Source organism: Cricetulus griseus, chromosome 2 (assembly GCF_003668045.3).
Source record: "Cricetulus griseus strain 17A/GY chromosome 2, alternate assembly CriGri-PICRH-1.0, whole genome shotgun sequence".
Lineage (NCBI taxonomy): Eukaryota > Metazoa > Chordata > Mammalia > Rodentia > Cricetidae > Cricetulus > Cricetulus griseus.
In genome coordinates this window covers 461,517,051-461,537,901 of record NC_048595.1, presented here as the reverse complement: position 1 = coordinate 461,537,901, position 20,851 = coordinate 461,517,051, and the positions used below count along the sequence as shown (strand labels likewise).

The following is a 20,851-nucleotide window of genomic DNA, read 5'->3' as shown; positions in this document are numbered from 1 at the left end:
CAGCACTCGGGAGGCAGAGGCAGGAGGATCTCTGTGAGTTCAAGGCTAGCCTGGTCTTCAAAGAGAGTTCCAGGACAGTCTCCAAACCTACAGAGAAACACTGTGTGGAAAAACCAAAACCAAGCAAAACAAAAACCAATGATATTCAGAAAAACCAGACTACCAATTTAAGAGTGGGGGTTTGGAGGAGGGTAGCTGGTAGGAAAGGGAGGGAGAGAAAGTGATGTAATTTTATTTCAATTAAAAACTTTTTTGGGTTTTTTGAGACAGGGTTTCACTGTTAGAAAAATATTTTTTAAAAAGTTGAACATACACTGTCTTGTTTCCTCTTACTCAGAAAAAGCACCCAGAGATACTTCTACTCCAGGTGGGAGTTTCAGTTATATGATTTGTAGAACTGGAGAATATTGGAGAAACTGGCCATAGCCTCTGTAAAATTTTTGTGCTGAGGTCCATAAGTTTTTCTGGAGCCTTCCTGACCCCTAGAGTTAACTCTATAGCCTCTTCTTGGTTAGGGACAGGCTGGTACTCACTGTACATCTGCTCCAAATTCCCTTATGCTAATTCTCATCAAATATAGTAACTCTTAGAAGGAACAAGGGTGGGGGGACATATATTTCAGAGGCTGAGAAATCTGCCTAGGATCAACACAGAGTGCTTGAAAAGGGATGGTGGGAAAAGGCAAGCATTTATTTTAATTCTATTGGATGCCAAAGCCATTTCCTTGCCTTCTTCATGTTATCACTCTGTTTAACTAAGGCATTGACAAGATTTCAGTGTCTCTTAAATTTGGGCACACAAATGAGGAGTAACTAAGGGGTCTTGTTAAAATGAAGATCCTTGTTGGAGTTGGAGTTCAGCAATGGAGTCATTTTCTAATGTATATGAGGATTCTCTCCGTTGCACCACAAAAAAAAAAAAAGAAGAAGAAGAAGAAGAAGAAGAAGAAGAAGAAGAAGAAGAAGAAGAAGAAGAAGAAGAAGAAGAAGAAGAAGAAGAAGAAGAAGAATGGATTTGTATACTGGATAGGTGATTGAAGCTGTTGTTTTCCAAAGAATATCACTCTTCCATGTGTGATATTCTAGGATTCTAAGTAGATTCACACCTCATCTTTAGAGAGAATATGCTTGACCAAGGTTGAAATGTCTGTGTGCTGGCACAATAGTCTAGTTGCTTCAGGCATTATTGGTGACTTATAATCTTTGGCTCCTTTTCACATATTCAGCCTCTTAGTGTTGCTCAACAGAAAGGTCAAGTCCACCATTACATTGATAACTTACCTGGTCCAACCGTCTTTCAGTGCTGCTGCACAGAGCTGTGAGGAAAGCAGGGCATCTCTCATTACATATTGGTACAACACACCAGGTTCCCCTGGCCTGGTGGTACTTCAGTAGTTTCTGATCTTGGTTTCACAAACATTATGGTTGTAGTATAAACCAAAGGAACAAGCATGTTTTATTTAAAGATAGAAGCAGTTTAACCAACAGTATTACTCTAGTTGTAAAGTGGCTTTCTTTCCTTATCTCTATGGGAACCATTCCTTTAATAGTCATAAACATTCCTGAAAGGAGGATGCAGTACAGCTGTTTTTTTTTTTTTGGGGGGGGGTTCAAGACAGGGTTTCTCTGTGGCTTTGGAGGCAGTCCTGAAACTAGCTCTTATAGACCAGGCTGGTCTTGAACTCACAGAGATCTACCTGCCTCTGCCTTCCAAGTGCTGGGATTAAAGGCTTGCGCCATCAATGCCTGGGTAGATGTCCTTCTTTGTAAAGCTAGGATTCTCTGTGGAATACAAAGAACTAATACATGGAGGAGTAAAAGGCAGAAGCCTGCTTCTTCCTTTCTTCTTTTTCTTGGCTCTATGTGAACACAATATGTTGAGGAAGTAGGGATAGGGGTGTAGATCAGTTACATGCCTGCCTAGGACATGTGAGGCCCTGTGTTTTAAAAAAAAAATACGGAATACGGTAAGAAAGAATAATAGATGACCATGTACTAGCTGATCAGAATCTTCAAAACTGTCCCATAAGAGATGGGGTATTATTTTTCTACTTCATGGAAAGTAAACTGAGGCTCAGTATGGTTAAGTGAATTGATAGTGTTACATGGCTATACATGCATGGAATCAAAACTAGGTTATCATCTTCCAGACCCAACATGTGACTTACTAAGTCGGAATGAATGGCTTTAGTTTCTCTCATGTAAGGCTACTGAGAAACAGTAAATTCTCTCAGAAAGACAGTAACATAAGGAATATACATTTGGCATTTGCCCCTTCTGCCCTCCACCTTTCCATATCATTTCCTAGCATGCAGCTCCTAAAACACACAATCTCCTTAGTGATAGTATCTTTTGTATACCAATAATTTGACCCTAAATCCAGTCCCTTCATAGCTCGTTACCATTGGACCAAGCTATGACTAAAGGGTTGGAACTTTTAGCCCTACCCTAAAACCTCTGTAAAAGTCCAGAAGGACCGAGTCCATGGAATTTCAGGGTTAGTGAACAAGTGGTAGTACCTGGAAGCACACCAAGAAGGCTTGGAAATTCCATACTGCCTCCCTACATACTTTGCTCTGTGGATCCACTCTACCTGGATCTTCCTAAGTTACATCCTTTATAATACACTGGTTAATGTAAGTCAAGGGTTCTCTGAGCTATTCTATTGAATAATAAAACACAAGGGTTATATTGTAGAAACCTGTGTTCTAGCTGCTATAGGTCAGAAACTCAGGTGACAATCTGGACTTGCTTAATTGGTGAGTAAAACAGATTAGTCCTTGGAGACAGAGTTATATTACAGGACATCCAATTCTTGTCCAAAGAGACTGGTCAGTGTGTGTGTCTCTGTCTGTCTGTCTGTCTGTCTGTCTGTCTGTCTGTCTGTCTCTCTCTCTCTCTCTCTCTCTCTCTCTCTCTCTCTCTCTGGGTGTGTGTGTCTGTGTATGTGTGTGTATTCCCACTTATCTGATTATCAGAGCCAAGTATGACGGTAGTGCTGTGAATATACATGAACTAGATTGCTTCTCCTGCTTTGGCTTGTCTGTAAAAACGGGTTTAAAAGCTTACCTGCTTCAGTGTACTGTCTGAGTACCCCAACCAGGCACATGATGTGGTGTAGGCAGGGTAACCATGTCTCAGCATTTGTTCTTCTGGAAAACACAGCTCTCATAACATTTGACACTTTCCAGGAAACTTCAGATTTATAATTGTCTGGAGCTAAGTTATTACCCACAGGGAATCCAGTTGTTCTCCTGGGTGTCCTTTATACACTCACAAGTACACTTCCTGATGTGTCAAACTCAGACAATAAGGACATTCACTGAATGTCCTGTTCCTCAAAGTTCCCTATGTCACAGTGCAACATGAAAGCTAAACCTCCTTGAATGGTTGCTGAAATGAGGCCTGCAGCCAAGTCACATTGGATGGGCTCTTCACCCAGATTTGCATGTATTACTAAGGGTCTAAAGCTTAGGAAAGGGTATCTGGAAGTACCATGTGGACCCCAGAAGACATGGATGTTCAAAAGTAGATATCAATAGCACAAACAGGGAAGGACATTTTCTCACAACATACCTCTTTCTTTTTTACCAAGTTGACCTTTCTTCAGTATTTCTGGGGGATAATGAGAAGAGCATCAATAACACATTTAGACAATAGACTCTGCATCTGCTATGTGCACTTGTTGAGAAGCACCAAGGCTTACACATAACTCACCATAGGCATCCTTTTCTGTCAAGACGTCAGTGATGTATCTGAAATCAATGCAGGACAGCAGCATCTGTGGATCCTGGTGCATGGGAGGAAAAGGGCCCAGATCAATCCATAGGCAGATTATTTATCTATACTTACACTGATCCCATGGGTTTATCCTTTTCAGGAAGGGATCTTTGGGATTTGTGTGTCTGGTCCTGTCATTCCTCAGTATTGAACATTTCAGAGACTCATTGCTGCCCCTAATGAGCCCTCAAACCCTCAACCCGCCTGTATTAACTTTTACTTCCTGCTACTGCCTTGTTATTTCCAATTAACCTAGATCCTTGACCAGAGGGCCTGGAACCTGGTGAACATTCAGCACAAAGTCAAGTAATAGATTAGTGCTTTGAGCGCCTCTCTGAGTCTGTTCCACCTGCCATACTGAAGTTTCACTAAACTATGAGATGATCAAGGTAGTCTTGGAGTAGCACCTGCAAGTTGCCAGCTCAATTAAATGTTTTCCTTTATAAGTGTTGCCATGGTCATGGTGTCTCTTCACAGCAAAAGAAACTCTAAGATAGGCCTTTCTTTGTGGGCACTCAGAAATCACCTGAGTCAGCTGCCACTCACAGTGATAAGGACATGAGCAAGGTCACTCTGCTACTTATTAATGAAGCCTGTACTGAAAATCAGATCTACTTGGGTCTGAAGGTCCCTCCACATTAACTGGCACAAAGAATTATTTTTTTACCCTCCTTAGCAGTCAGGTGCTCATTCCTGCTACAAATAGTTATCTGAGAAAGAAAACTGCCAGCTGTATGTCTTTGGATTTCAATATTAAGCTGCTGCCCCAATGGAACTGTATGGCAAAAACTGCCATGACCTGATCATGCTTTTAGAGTGAAAGTGGCCATAAGATATCTTAATAATAGTATGTAACTTTTCAAAATTTATAGAGTTGTATTCTCATTTGATATTTAAACTGATTCTGAAGCTCCTAATGGCTCAGATAATTTCCTTAAGCTGAGAACTTGTATGACATTGAAAGGACCCTTCAGAATAAGGCAGGACTTGAACTTACTTGCTTGCCTGCATGAGCACAGCTATCTGCCATTTCAAATTATCAAAAAGAAAGTATTATGGGCTGGGAATATAAGTTTGTGGTAGAGTGCTTGCCTAACCCTGGGTTTATGCCCATAATGGAAAAATTTAATTTTTTTCTGCTCATTTATTTCATAATCAATGATCAATAGACTAGTCCTGAATATTCTTACTGATTATCAAAAATACCAAGTAATCTACATTTTTTCCTTTAGAAATAACTATAATATTAAAAACTCTACTTACCATGTCCACAAGTAGCTTCCATAAAGGCTTGATTAAAAAAAGAAAAGACTTGTAAAACAATCGTTTTTTGTCTGATGTGAATTCACTAATGGTGACTGCTGCCACCATAAATCTGGCTCATTTCCCACCCCATCCCCAATTCTCTCTGTGAGTCTTGCTACCCCTAACTGAGTCTTTATCTTTGTTGTCCCTTCTCCCTTTTCCTTGGCCCTGACCCAATAAATCTCTGACTATAGTCATGTATCCTCTTGAGTTGTGGACCCACAGGTGTTCCCTGAAATCATTACCTTTCCTTCCTGCTTTGCCCACAGGTCCCACACAGCATTCAGAATGGCTGCCGTGGCCAGATGCACTACACCTTTCTCTGGACCAAGCTGGTTGGGAAACAGAGCACAACAGTGCTTGTCTTAGATGAGAAAAGATATCTGGGTCTTCTCCAGGGAAATGCTCCAAGAATTTAAAGATAACCAGGTGTGGTAGCACAAATCTCCACTCACAGAACTCAGGAAGCTGAGGTGAGAGGATCATGACTTTAAGGCCAACCTATGTTACACAGAAAGACCTTGTCTCAAAAACAAGCAAATAAAAAATTTGCAGCAGTGGAAACTCAGTTTATGACCCACAGAAAAGTTGCAAAGTAGAAATAAAAAACCTGAATTCCTTCTCTCCTCTCTCCCTGAACACATTTAATTTTCTAAACCATCTAAAGGCAAAGTTGCAGATACCTCCGTTTTTGTAATCATAATTACCTGTGTGCAACTGCTAAAAACTAGGACATTCTTTTATATGTGTCCTCATAATACAATGATCATATTCAAGAAATACAATATTGATGGAATATTATCTAAAAGATGGCCCATAATCAAATCTCACCAATTTTCCAAATAATGTGCTTCTTTTTGTCCTGACTCATATATGATTCAGTACCACATGTTGCCTTTAGCTGTCATGTGTCTTCAGTCTCTTTCAGTAAAATTCATTTTTGCTTCTCTGAATGACAGTGACATTTTTAGAGTTTGGGCCTTGACTTATCTAGTATCCCTCAATATGGGTTGATAAGCATAAATATATAATTGGTGATGACATCCTCCCTTATTATCAGTGTTATTAAATTATACTACTTTAGAAAATTAGTGTTTCCTTGTTTTCTTTACTACGGAGTTAATTTTTCCTTTTCCAAGGAAGTATACCACTGCCCCAGATTAACTACAACCCAGCTCAACTATGATGGCTACAGTATGATGATTTCTTAATATCATTATTGGCCTCATACTCATTAGGTTGCGTTCTATTGATGATGGACTTTCCCTTATTGCCTGAATGGACTCATGGGTTCTTACATTATAACAGATAAAAGCCATTATTATATCTATTCGCATGTAAAAAATTGTTCAAGAAGGCCAGGTGATGGTGGTGCATGCCTTTAGTCCCAGCACTCAGGAGAGAGAGGCAGGTGGATCTCTGTGAGTTCAAGGTCAGCCTGGTCTACAGAGCTAATTCCAGGACAGCTAGGGCTAAAAAAAAATTGTTCAAGATTTGAATAATAGGAGTTTCTTCAAGTTGTTACTTTTTGAGGCATATTTAACTTACTTTACATAAAGTTAAAAATACAAGTCAAGGAAACAGAGAAAATGCATTCTCTTGTGCCTATCTCTGCATGGAAGGGAAAATAAACAGAGTTAGAAAAGAGAAACTTGGTATCAGGAGAGAGGAAAAAGTCTAGATTACTGGAGTTATCTTGCTGTGTTAGAATCCTTTCTTTAGAACTTAATTTTTTTTTTATGCTTTGACCTTATGGTTCAGATACTGACCTGTTTACACAAAAGCACAATGCTCCTCTATGCTCGTAGTTTTCCTCTTATATTCTCTACCTTACTAGCTATTCCTACAATGCCATTACTATTCACATCCTCACACAAAGGGTTGCCCATTTAGACTTTTATCTTATAGACCTTTTTATTTTGTCCTTTTGAAACAGTTTCTTACTCTGTAGCTCAAGTTGGCCTCAAACCCATGATGATCACAATTTGACTGCTGGGATTACAAGCATAAGCCACTACCACAGTCTTGGCTGGACTCTTTTTCCAATCCAGACAGTAGGCAGTGTGGTGTATAATAGTTGCATTTCTTGAGATCCAAATGCATTCAGATTCAAGTCTTGTAGAAAGGAACTATCTTAAAATGCTGATGATGTTCAAGCCTTAATTTAATTGAATGAAACTGTTTATGAAAAAAATTGAAAACCTTTCTCTGTTTTTATATTTGTTAACACCAAAAGGCCATCATAGACTGTAGAAACATTATTTATAAAAGCTTTTTATAAAACATATCCCTGGGGCTGGAGAGATGACTCAGAGGTTAAGAGCACTGGCTGTTTTTCCAGAGGTCCAGAGTTCAATTCCCAGCAACCACATGGTGGCTCACAACCATACCTTATGAGATCTGGTGCCCTCTTCTGGTATGCAGATATACATGGAAGCAGAATGTTGTATACATAATAAATAAATAAAATCTTTAAAAAAATAAATAAAACATATCCCTGGAGCTGGAGAGATAGATCAGAGGATAAGGGTACTTGCTGATCTTTCTGAGTTCAATTCTCAGTATCCACATCAGGTGACTCACAAACGTGTAACCCCAGTTCTAGGGGATCTTCCATCCTCTTCTGGCCTACATGGGCGTGCACACGCGTGCGTGCGCACGCACATACACACACACACACACACACACACACACACACACACACACACACAATCTTTTAAAACAAATCAAAATACATTCCTTACCCATCTGAGCTGCCCATCACTTGTGAGCTGTCTGTAGAAGCCTCTGAAGTCCCCAACAATGTCACTGAGATCCTTGTGAAGCACTTGTTGGGCAAGAGCATTCACAGCACAGACAACTATCAAAATAGAATCAATTCTTGTTCATGTTGTAATATGCAGTAAGGAAATTATGACATTAAAATACCACAAACAAATGGATGTGGACATTTTATGAAATAATTGAAATATGTAAAACCCCACATACTTTGAAATATTCTTTAAAAATGTGCCTATGCCTACTATAACTAAGAACTAGACACAACTACAATAATTAGGAGTCCACATACTCAGTACAGCAAATGTATTCTGATTGGTTGTCATGTGAACAGCAAGATCAGAGACTTGCAAGTTTAAATACTATTCCCAAATTATTTGCTATTCACTGGGTAATGTGTTAGGCAAAGAGATTCAAAGCCAAACCTTCCTAATTCATTTTCTGAAAGGATAAGAACACTCTGACTTATGGAACTATAAACTTATTTTTAAATTCTGGCAAATAAAGATACTTGATTCACAACATCATACACTACTGAAGATGAATTTATTTGCACATAGCATATTTACATAAAATATTAAAATACATAAGTAATGAACTATGAAGGCAGTCCAATTAAGTAACACTGGAAACTTTGAAAATGTCTATACAACCAACAGTTTCCCTTGGGGGCCTTGAAATTATATGACCTGTGGTCTTAAGGTTGAAGTGTGGTTCAGGACCTGTGCACATTAGTGGACAGCACCTAGTAGCTGTAGAGGAAGATGCAGAGTCAGAAGATGAAGATGAGGAGGATTAAAAACTCTTAATTATATCTAGAAAACGATTTTCTGTGGTGACAAGTAAGGTTCCACAGAAAAAAAGTAAAACTTGAAGATGATGAAGACGATGATGAGGAAACTGAAGAAAAATTCCAGTGAAAAAGTCTGTCAAAGATACCCCCAAAATGTACAGAAATTAAGCAAAGATAAAAAACTTAAAACCATCAATGCCAAGATCAAAAGATCAAGAATATTTTTTTATTGTTTTCGTTTTTTCAAGACAGGGTTTCTCTGTGGCTTTGGAGGCTGCCCTGGAACTAGCTCTTGTAGACCAGGCTGGTCTCGAACTCCTGAGTGCTGGGACTAAAGGTGTGCGCCACCAACGCCCGGTTTAAGAATACTTTAAAACAAAGCAAAATGAAACAAAAACAGGAAAAAAGACTCCTAAAACAACAAAAGGATCTGTTTTGTAGAACACATTAAGGCAAAACTGCAAGCAAGTATAGAAAAAGGTGTTTCTCATCCAAAAATGGAAGCCAAGTTTATTAACTATGTGAATAATTGCTTCTGGATGACTGACCAGTAGGCTATTCAAGATATCTGGCAGTGGAGGAAGTCTCTTTAAGAAAATGGTTTAAGCAGTTTGAGTTTAAGCAGTTTAAGTATATTGCATCTCTAAAAAATTGATCACATACTTGGCAATGTAGCAAAACTACACAGATACAAAAAAATTGGAATAACCCCCTGTATCTTATCAGACCACCACACTTTAAAGTTAGAATTCAGCAACAACACAAATTGCAGAAACCCTACAAACTCATGGAAATTGAATAATGTGAAATTGCACCATTCCTGGGTCAAGGAAGAAATAAAAAAAAAAAAAGAAATTAAAGACTTCCTAGAATTTAATGAGAATGAAGACACAACATACCCAAACCTATAGGACACTTTGAAAGCAGTGCTAAGAGGAAAGTTCATAGCAATAAGAGCCCATATGAAGAAACTGGAGAATAGTCACACTAAAGAATTAACAGCGCAACTGAATGTTCTAGAACAAAAGGAAGCAAATTCTCCCCGGAGGAGTAGATGCCAGGAAATAATCAAACTGAGGGCTGAAATCAATGAAGTAGAAACTAGGAAAACACTACAAAGACTCAATGAAACAAAGAGTTGGTTCTTCGAGAAAGTCAACAAGATAGACAAACCTTTATCCAAACTAACCAAAAGGCAAAGAGAGGGCATGCTAATTAACAAAATCAGAAATGAAAAGGGGGATATAACAATGGACACTGAGGAAACAAGAGAATCATCAGGTCATACTTTGAAAACCTGTACTCCACAAAATTTGAAAATCTAAAGGAAATGGACAATTTTCTGGATAGATATCACTTACCAAAATTAAATCAAGAACAGATAAGCAGTTTAAATCAACCTATAACCTCTAATGAAATAGAACCATTCATCAAAAGCCTCCCAACCAAAAAAAGCCCAAGGCCAGATGGTTTCAGTGCAGAATTTTACCAGAAATTCAAAGAAGAGCTAAAGCTAATACCAGTATTCCTCAAATTGTTACACAATAGCAGCAGAAGGGACATTGCTAAGCTCTTTCTATGAGGCTGCAATTACCTTGGTACCCAAGCCACACAAAGACACAACGAAAAAAGAAAATTATAGACCAATATCCCTCATGAACATTGGTGCAAAAATATTCAACAAATATTGGCAAATCGAACCCAAAAACACATCAGAGAATTCATCCACCATGATCAAGTTGGCTTTATCCCAGGAATGCAGGGATGGTTCAACACACGAAAATCCATCAAAGTTATCCACCATATAAACAAACTGAAAAAGAAAACACACATGATCATCTCACTAGATGCTGAAAAAGCCTTTGACAAACTCCAACATCCCTTCATGATAAAGGTCTTGGAGAGATCAGGAATAACAGGAACATACCTAAACATGATAAAAGCAATATACAGCAAACCAACAGCCAACATCAAACTAAATGGAGAGAAACTCAAAGCGACTCCTCTAAAATATATCACATCTTACTTCATTTCTGTAACAGTTGATACATGGCTGTCTTTTTCATTTTTATTATTTATTTTCATTAATTCTCAGGGGTTTTACTGAAAACACACGACTTTTAGCCTAATAATTGAATTCAGTATGATGACAGCTTATAAGATACACACTGAAAGTTAACTATTTCTATTTCTGAGGATTATCTGTATCCCTTTGCATTTCTATCTGTGATAACTGCTGCCAAATTCTGCCAACATTTGCTGACACCTCTGATTTAAAATAGTATTCAGTGTGATAGATGCATGGATAGAACTGGAACTTTTCACAATGGTAATCTTTTTTTAAAAGATTTTATTTATTTACTATGTATACAACATTCTGCTTCCATGTGTATCTGCATACCAGAAGAGGGCACCAGATCTCATAAGGGATGGTTGTGAGCCACCATGTGGTTGCTGGGAATTGAACTCAGGACCTCTGAAAGAGCAGTCAGTGCTCTTAACCTCTGAGCCATCACTCCAGCCACACAATGGTAATCTTTAAAGAAAACAATAGTAATGTTAAATTGAATTTCTTTTCATATGTCTGTGATTGATATAACTTACTCATAGAAATAACTATTCTTTTGTCCATCTTCTAATCTGAGTGATTGTAAATGGTATTATCTATTTTGGAGTGGTATCTGTATTTTTTTTCTTTATTTTTTTCTTTGAATTAGAAACAAGATTGTTTTACATGTCAATCCCAGTTCCCTCTCCCTCCCCTCCTCCCCTACCACACCCCCCAACTAAAACCCTACCTATCACATATCCTTTCTACTCCCCAGGGAGGATGAGGCCTTCCATAGGGGGGGTCATCAGAGTCTATCATATCCTTTGGGATAGGGCCTAGGCCCACCCCCGTGTGTCTTGTCTCAGGGAGTATCCCTGTATGTGGATTGGGCTTCCAAAGTCCACACCTATGCAAGGGATAAGTACTGAACTTCTACAGGAGGTCCTGTAGATTTCCAAGGTCTCCTCACTGAAACCCATGTTCCTGGGGTCTGGATCAGTCCCATGCTGGTATCCCAGCTATCAGTCTGGGGACCAAGAGCTGCCCGTTGTTCAGGTCAGCTGTTTCTGTGGGTTTCACAAGCCTGCCCCTTTGCCCATCACTTGTTCTTCTCTGCAACTGGATTCCAGTTCAGTTCAGTGATTAGTTGTGGGTGTCTGCTTCTACTTCCACCAGCTGCTGGATGAGGACTATAGGATGGCATATAGACAGTCATCAATCTCATTATCAGGGGAGGGCATTTAAGGTAGCCTTTCCTCTGTTGCTTGGATTGTTAGCTGGTGTCATCTTTGTAGATTTCCAGACCTTTGCCTACCGCCTGATTTCTCTGTAAACCTAAAATGTCTCCCTGTATTATGGTATCTCCTTTCTTGTTTTCTTCTATTCTTCCCCCCAATCAACCTTTCTGCTCCCTCATATCCTCTTCAGCCTTCCTCTTCTCCCCTTTTCAGTCTCCGAGCTTTAGTTTTCAAGGATGGAACTCTACTCTTTACTTGGTTTTAAGGATATATAGAATGTTATGTTGGGACATAATAGTGGAGATCAGATGTGGAAGTGGTAGAGAGACAAAAATATACATGTGAAATAAACTCAGTATTTTAATAAAGTAAAAAAAGGATTCATTGTGTGATTTGAAGAAGCCCTTGGAGGGAGCTCATCTTAGGACATTTGTCTCATATGTGTAAATGAAAGCCTTTCCAGACTTTGTTCTTTTTATGACAAATTTAGTTCAAGTGTTAAAGACTAAAATAACCAAGTCATTCATTTGCCCCAAAGCAATTAATTTATTATAAAACATTTTGGTAAATTTGTTTGGTGTTGTATTGGTTCCATACTAAACTTTTAGGTAATTTAATAAGATAGGAATAGGTGTACAGTTTTACTGTATTCTAGAGAAAGACATTTTGAAAGCAGCACCAAGTCTGAGTGACACGGCTTTCCAGTGACTGCTGATGGATGTAGCATTTTGGGATGGACCAACCATTCTGGGTTCTCTAGGGCTTTTGTTAATGGAATACACAATCATTCTAGTTAGGATATTTATGCCATAAAACTGAAAGAAGACAGTATCCTCCTCATTCCTTGACAGTTGATGTTCTTGGATTTAAACAAAAATCTAGAGTAAGTTACTGACTCACAGTGAGGTAATTATCTACATCAAATTCTGGCCTCATGGCTTTGACTGTTGCTATAAATCACTGGGTAAAGCAGCCTATGGTCTATACCATAATAGCAAATGCATCTAACAAAAGCTATGAATGATCTCAGCTTCTATGACTCTAACCATGGAACAAGCCACAGTGAAAAATTTATCTATAGTATGTGGATTTTCCTTGCTTGACATGAAGGTGCTGCAAAAGATTAACTAAAATTTCTGTATTCAATAGAAATTTGGTTGTGGTGTTTTGGCTCCAGCATAGGGAAATTCATAAGGCAAAAATTAGCCTTAAAGGCAGCTTCTTGCTGACTAAACCCAAGTTTTCTCCTGAAAGATGAGTTGGGGAGAAAACCCACTCAACACGAAGAATACCTTGGGTCTAGTCTATACATTAAAATACAACCCAGTCTATCTCTTGGTCACACAAATATAGTCTTCAATAGTGAGGAACACACTATTTTTTTTCCTCATTTTGGGTGATGGTGGTGAATTTAAAATAATAACTTGGTAAATGGGTTGACAAAGGTTGCAGGAAGAATCAGACTGAGCTAATAAAAAATTTCATTTTTGGTGCAAGTTTTAAGTAACACTGAGACGCAATGAGTCTCATGAAATACATAAGATTCAAAATTTAAATAGATTCTATCTGGATGTGGTCTGGAAAACATGGAAGCCAGTAACATTAGCACAAAAGAAACATGTATTAAAGTCACAAGGAGGTGAGAGTTGATTTACCCCTGTCCCAAGACCTCCATCAGGATTGTGGGTGTGGCAGGTAAAGCCCTTGTAATACAACCGAACAACAGCATCTTATCTTAGTGCTCAAGGTCCTTCCACTGTGTTCCCAAAGCAGTGAAGTTCAAAGACTTTGCTTTTTGTTTGTTTTGTTTTGTTTTTGTTGTTTTTTCGAGACAAGGTTTCTCTGTATTGCTCTGGAGGAGGTTGACCTGGAACTCGCTCTGTAGACCAGGCTAGCCTCGAACTCACAATGATCTGCCTCCCTGAGTGCTGGGATTAAAGGCATGAGCCACCAACACCTGGCCAAAGACTTGGCTTTTAACAGAGTGGTTTCAATGGCCTGGCACAGGTTTTATAAGTTCACTGTGTTGGGTTATGAAATGTGCCAGGTTTGTGCTGTATGGTATACAGTATAGACAAAGGCAACAACTTCATAGAATGCTCAGCATGTAGGCAGGCACAATTAAAGTTGCAGAAAGGCAGGAACAGCTCACAAATCTATCTTGGTCAGCAGTCACTATTTTGTGGGAAACTTTTACAGGAGATCCTTAGTAGGGAAAGTAGGATATGTAGATGAGTTGGTGAATTCTTGTCTGGTCTCTTTTACTCAGAAGATAGGTTCTATTACTCTTGGGATTTGCCTCTAGTCTGAAACCTTCCCTAAGCCTTTGGGTGAGGGAAAGAACTTTTCTCTGTGCAGTTTAGATACATTAACTAATTTTCATACTGTATTATAAATATATACCTTTTATGTCTGATTCCCCAGTAAGTTCATGCATTCTTCTTATATGGGACTCTGCTTTCTTTTTTAAAATTTATTTTTATTTCATGTGCATTCATGTTTTGCCTGCATATATGTCTGTGTGAATGTGTTGAATACCAAGAAACTGGAGTCACAGGAAGCAATGAGCTGCCATGTAGGTGCTGGGAATCAAATCCCAGTCCTCTAAAAGAACAGCCAGTGCATCGAGCTGTTCTCTTCAGCCCCAGGACTGTGCTTTATTATTCTTTCTCCACTCTTTTGAGTATTTGCCTGTGTGTATGCATGTGTACTACATACATGCCTGATGTCTGTGAGGGCCAGGAGGTGACATCAGATTCCCTGGAATTGGATTTAAAGATTGTTGTGAACTGCCACGGAGTACTCAGGACCAAACCCAGGGCCTTTGCAAGAACAAGTGCTCTCAACCATACATGCCATGGTATTCTTGTGGAGTTTACAGGACAACTTGCTACAGTGGGTTCTTTCCTTCTGTCATATAGTTTCTGGGAATTAATTCAAGTCATCAGGCTTGGCAGCAAGCAACTTTATCCACTGAGCCATCTCACCAGTTGTTTCTTTCCCTTTAAAAAATTTCTTTTCCAGTGCCTTACAGAATGTATGATACATATCAGCTCTTCATCAAGTTCAGGATAGACTGACTTACAACATGACTATTGTGTGACCTGCTTGGTAGTCTGAATGGAATTGCAATGGAGCAAATATGGTGATATCCACTGAAACTTTGAAAATATTTCCCCTTGTTATTTAGACACACATTTAAATTTTTTTTTACTTGTTTGAAAATATTAAAATCTTTGAGCAAGGGCAGACTTTTTCCCTATAGGCAGTGAGAGGGCTAAAAGTACAACTATCCATGAGAGAGGTAGATATTGCTATCATAGGTAGGAAATCTGTTTTCTCCTTCTTTGATACTTATTTTTTAATCTATCATGATTTATATTTAGATCTTCATGATCTGTTGAAACTAATCTTGTAAAAGTGACCTTCTTGTACTTCTTGAATGTTGTGCTATGTATATATGTTGTGTATGCAAACAAAAGGCGGCATTTAAATGCTCTAGAGAGAGGGACTGGGGAGATGGCTCAGTTGGTAAAGTACTTGTCTTGCAAGAATGAGTTCAAGCCCTAGAACCCATGTAAAAAAAGAAAAGCTGGATGTGATAAAGTGCACTTGTAATCCCAGTGCTGGGGCAAAGATGACAGGAGGATCCTGGCATTGTTGGTTTCAGGCTAATGAGAAATACTGCCTCAAAAAATAAGGTTGATTGCATCTAAGAAACAAACACCTGAAGTTGATTACATATATGTGCTCACACTCCTGCAAGCTACCTGTACAGACATGTGCATATACACAATCAATGTTCTAGATAGAAAGTACTTTAGTGCATCAGATTCTGCCATTGCTAAGTATTAGTTTTCTATCTCTAAAATATGAGGAACCTCAATATCACCCCTAAAATTTGATCTAGCTTTAACACAGGTTAAATTACACTCATTATTTTCAGTTTAGAAAAACAGGAGGAATGCTTATACAAGGATGGATGAAAACCATCAGAGAATCTTTGGAAAGCAACTTGGTATGAAATACTATGGGCTGAGTAGACTCACAGTACATAGCACAATAAGCAATTCTGCATGTGACATATCATCTTCTCCTTTATTTTACCCTCAGTCATTTGCCTACATTTAGTCCTCAAAGCTCTACAATAGTCTCAAGTTAAAAAGCAGTGGGTAATACTCTGATAGTTATACTTTGACACAGGGAAACTGATGCAGATTCAAGAATTTTTCAGCAATCTAGAGATGAGTATATAAGGAAACATGAAATGCTATTTTTCCAGTTTTTCCCAGATAAGCACCACACTGCAAAGAATTGTTTTTACTCCATTTGAGCAGCATGATTACAAAGAAAAGTAAAGTAAAAAATTGAATCTACATGAAGATGAAGCATTCTGGGAACTCAAGACTTGAGTCCTCAAACTCACCAACTTCAGTGCCCTTCCCCAGAGTGAAAGTAATGCCATAGCCCTTGAGTCCATCTTCTGCATCAGTCTCTATGATGACATAGGCAGCCGAGTAGTCAGGGTCTGTGTGCTGTAGGAAAAGGGGTCCCAAAAATGCAAAGATGAGATACCTCCCCCAAAAACATAAAAATAGAAATGCTGCCAGGCAGTGGTGGTGCACACCTTTAATCCCAAAACTTGGGAGGCAGAGGCAGGTGGATCTCTGTGAGTTTGACGCCAGACTAGCCTACAGAGTGAGTTCCAAGACAGCCAAGGCTATACAGAGGAAACCCTGTCAGAAAGAGAAAGAGAAAGAGAGAAAGAAGAGAAATGCTATAAGGGATATACAGAGCTCCAATCTGATAGAACACTAGATGTAATCCAGAGAGTATATAAGAGATCTGAATGAACTGAGGTAAAGTACTCCTAATGATTCACACCAGTGCAGAAATGCAATGTATACAGTTTGGGGGGATGAATGAAAATGGAATCCAAGGTTTGTACATGATTGGCACATACTTTGCTACTAAGCTCCATACGTAGCCCCAGATGCATACATTCTTAAACAAGTTTGCAATGATATCAAAATTTGGTTTTGAGTTTTTTTTAAACCCAGGAGTTTTGGATCATATCTCTCTAAAAAGATTTACCTTCATAAGCAATTTGAAATAGAATGAATCAAAATTATTAGAAAACTCATATAAAAAATTGGATAGCTCTCCATTGTAACAGCTTATGTAGACTGACAATAACACAGTTTACATTCAGAAATCACTGGAAGAAAATAAATAAAACATTAAGACAAGTTAGCTCATTTATTCATGTTGCCCTGTGTTACATTAATTTTCTAATACTGAACAATGTTTTATTAACTCCCTTTGACAATTTTCATGTATATACACAGTATACTCTAGTCACATTTACCTTCTTGCCCCCATCTTCCTGCCATCCCTAATCAACTCTCCACTTCTTCAAACAAGTCCCTTTTATACTATCATCTCTATTTGTTTTGTAAACCATTGAGTTTAACTAGAGTCATACATGGGTGGCCATGGTTATAGAGCTATCCATATCTACTATCCATCAGTACATGGGTAACTTACCAGTGGCTATACCACTGAAGAGAATGACTACCCTCAAGCAGCCATCAACTGCCAATAGCTCCCTGTGATGGGGCAGAAACCCATGAGCCCCCCCCATACATGACTTAAAACTGAAAATGACCAGACTTCAAAGAGTAATTTTGATAATTTTTTACTGTTCAACTACTATGAAACTCAGTGTGGCTTGGATGGAAGCCAGTTGGTGATATGGAAGAAGCAGATTTTTTTTTATTCTATTGCATCACTAGAGTTTTTTCATATAGTGGGGAGGGGGAGCCAAAACCTAAGACCAGATAAGAAGATGTTTAAGTGATGATTGTGGTCAGTTAAAACTAGCACAGTAGTTAGTTCAAGAAGGAAGAACTAGAACTTGAGGAAATTTTCTTGAATGGAGCAAAGACAACAAAGATGTTCAAAAGGGCAGAAAAAGAAATACAAATCCCAGAGGCTTTTTGTTTTCAACAGAGAAGAAAAAGATCTACAAAAGCATTGGTTTGGAAGTGAATGAGTTCCTTGACATGTCAGATATGGACATAGTAAAAGCCAGGCAGAAGGTCTGAATATGTTAAAGAGGTTTAGGAATCTGCCTAAGGACATAACTTATGGAAGCAGACTGTAAAAAGTTCTCACATATTAAGTGCAGGGGTAGGAGGTGTGCATGATAGATGGGAAGTCTGAGTTGGCACCAAAGTTCAATGCAGGGTGATGTGATACTTAATGCAGCCTCTGTATCAGAGACTGTAGGTTGCTGAGGGGGACACAGATGTCAGGCAGAACACAGTAAGTCTTTGGGAAAATGCAAACTATGAAAGGCAGGCAGAGGGTATTGTTAGGTGAATGTACTCAGAGGTGGAGCAGGTTGTAAGAGGTTGTACTCTAAGGCAGTATGTGGAGGACTGAAGCTTTTCAGCACTGAAGAAGGACATGGGAAGGAAGAGTACTGCAGGTGAGATAACTGCTATGGCTTGAATATAGTTTATCCACACTAGAATTCATACTGAAACTTGATCCCCAGTGGAAGGTATTTAGGGGTGGTTAGAGGTATTTGGACCTTTTATAAATTTATTTTTAATTTTTTGAAATTAAATTATAATCACATCATCTCTGTTCCTTTTCCTTCTTCCAGACCTTTTCATGTGCCCCAACCCTACTTGTTTTCTTTGAAATTCATGGTCTCTGGTCTTTTTTTCTGTTTCTCCTAAAAATATAAATAAATCCATTCAGTGTCTGACCTCCACAAAGAAGTGTCTCTTTGAAATATATAGAAACCATTACAGAAAACCATACAGATAAAAAAAATGCAGAAAACAAGTGACAGTGTGGTGCCCAGCCCAAATGATCCATCCACAATACAACTCCTCCATTTAAGGCTCAAGGAACCTCTCAAAAGGAGATGAAAATATTCTAAGAGCTTTGAGATTGCATCTTCTAGAAATGTCAGGGAAGCTACACCCATGAAGTCTCAATGCTGGATTTTTTGGACTGTTAGAGAATAATTACTTATTTGTACCCTGATGAATGGAGTAATAAGACTGGATTAGGGGCTGGGTATGGCGGTGAATGCCTGAAATCCTAGTATTTGGAAGGTAGAGGCAAGGAGGATCAGGAGTTTAAAGTAATTCTCAGATATATTGTAGCATGAATTCTAATTGGTCTTAATAATAAAAACCCAGAGTCAAAAAGGGAGGAGGGGGCCGAACAATCAGAGAAGCAAAATCACATTCAGTGATGAGGGTCTGCATTTTTTTTTTCTGTTTTCGAGGCAGGGTTTTTCTGTGTAGCTTTGTAGACCAGGAGGGCCTAGAACTCACAAAGATCTGCCTGCCTCTGCCTCCTGAGTGCTGGGAATAAAGGCGTGCACCACCACCGCGGGACTGGGGGTCTGGATTTTACAAGTTGCTAAAATTATGAATACTTATTTATAAGTCCAAAAATGACTACTTTTTTATGTCATATACCACAATATCACATATAAGGGCATAGGGACTTTTTTTTTTAAGCCTTGGAACAAAGAACTTTCTTCTGCAGTGGACTCCACACATGTATTTAGGTTAAGGCATCAGCCAGTTGGGTAAGGCAAGCATAAAGGGTCCTTCTAACAGTCTTGGCTAGCAAGAAAGTCCTTCAGCACTGAGATGGGAGCCCAAATCTATGCCCTTCCTTTATTTCCTCTCTTAAGACTGTCACAGGTAGAACTCTTTATGTTAATTTTTTTCTAATCACTTTTGTAATTAAGCAATTTCACATGAGTGCTCTCTTTCTCTTCTCTCTCTCCTCTGCCCCCTCTCCCTCCCTCCCTCCCTCTCTCCCCCTTCTCCCCCTCCTCTCTATCCCCCTCTCCCCCTCTCCCCCTCTCTCCGTCTCTCTCTCTCTCCTCTCTCACTGGACTCGGTTTCACAGCCTGACTGTGACACTTTCATACAATTGTTGAGCAAGGGTGGCAGAGAGGTGGGAACTTCTCAAGTCTCTCAGTGAGCTGTGGCAGAGGGAGGATCATTACCCTACATTCCCAGACTGAAGTTCCCGGTCCCCACCACTGCGAGCCCCGTAATGTAGCCAATATGGACACAGTCAGTGCTGTGTTCCCCTGCTTCGCTAGTGAGGACTCAAACCAAACCCTTTTGCTCTTGGTCCTCTGCATTCTACCCTTTTCAAGAAAATCTGAGTTGTAAAACTAAGGCAAAGAGCCGGGCGTTGGTGGCGCACGCCTTTAATCCCAGCACTCGGGAGGCAGAGGCAGGTGGATCTCTGTGAGTTCAAGTCCAGCCTGGTCTCCAGAGCGTGTGCCAGGATAGGCTCCAAAGCTACACAGAGAAACCCTGTCTCGAAAAACAACAACAAAAACCTAAGGCAAAGAAAAGGCGGAAAAAGAGAAAGAGAAAAGACACCCCCACCCTCACTCCCACTCCATTACCCCGAGCGCCTGCCTTCCCCAGAAAGTGACAAGTGCTGGCTACCCCTGCTCCTCAGGAGGCGCCTGCCCTGCCTCCACTTCAGAGAGGCCGGTCGCCTCGCGCACACACACGCGAACCCTTTGGCCCGCGCGCTTACCATGGCGTCGGAGCCGTGACCACTTAGCGACGTAGGAAAGCGCACGTCATGGACCGAGAGTCGGGAGATCCTGCCGTGCGCCATTTCGCTCGCGCCCGGAGAGGTTCAGGGAGTACAGCTGTGCGAGCCCCAGGCCAGGTCTGGAGGGCGGGGCTGGGACGATGATTGGTCAGTTTTCTGGGGGCGTGACCGCACACCGGGACTTGGATTTCTTGCCAGCCTTGCTTCAGTACCGCCCCCCCCCCCCCAGGAGCCAGCTGAGCTCTTCCAGGGAAGTGGAAAGTCAGGTGTGTCCAGCCCGTGGCACAAA

At 39.8% G+C, this 20,851-nt stretch overlaps 1 protein-coding gene and 1 pseudogene across 2 annotated transcripts in view; one reads left to right on the top strand and one right to left on the bottom strand.

Moving 5' to 3' along the window:
• The window catches only part of Enosf1 (enolase superfamily member 1), a 42,142-nt gene extending 21,517 nt beyond the window's left edge, over window positions 1–20,625 (bottom strand). For both annotated transcript variants that reach the window (XM_027398956.2, XM_035441181.1), the window contains exons 1-9: window positions 20,542–20,625; window positions 16,370–16,478; window positions 7,829–7,944; window positions 5,330–5,416; window positions 5,043–5,069; window positions 3,717–3,789; window positions 3,576–3,614; window positions 3,069–3,151; window positions 1,281–1,315 (exon numbers count right to left, since the gene is read on the bottom strand). In XM_027398956.2, the coding sequence (XP_027254757.1) occupies window positions 1,281–1,315; window positions 3,069–3,151; window positions 3,576–3,614; window positions 3,717–3,789; window positions 5,043–5,069; window positions 5,330–5,416; window positions 7,829–7,944; window positions 16,370–16,478; window positions 20,542–20,625 (653 nt within the window). The remainder of the gene's footprint in view (window positions 1–1,280; window positions 1,316–3,068; window positions 3,152–3,575; window positions 3,615–3,716; window positions 3,790–5,042; window positions 5,070–5,329; window positions 5,417–7,828; window positions 7,945–16,369; window positions 16,479–20,541) is intronic.
• On the top strand, window positions 8,456–9,248 carry LOC103163511 (annotated as a pseudogene).
• Window positions 20,626–20,851: the final 226 nt, after the last annotated feature.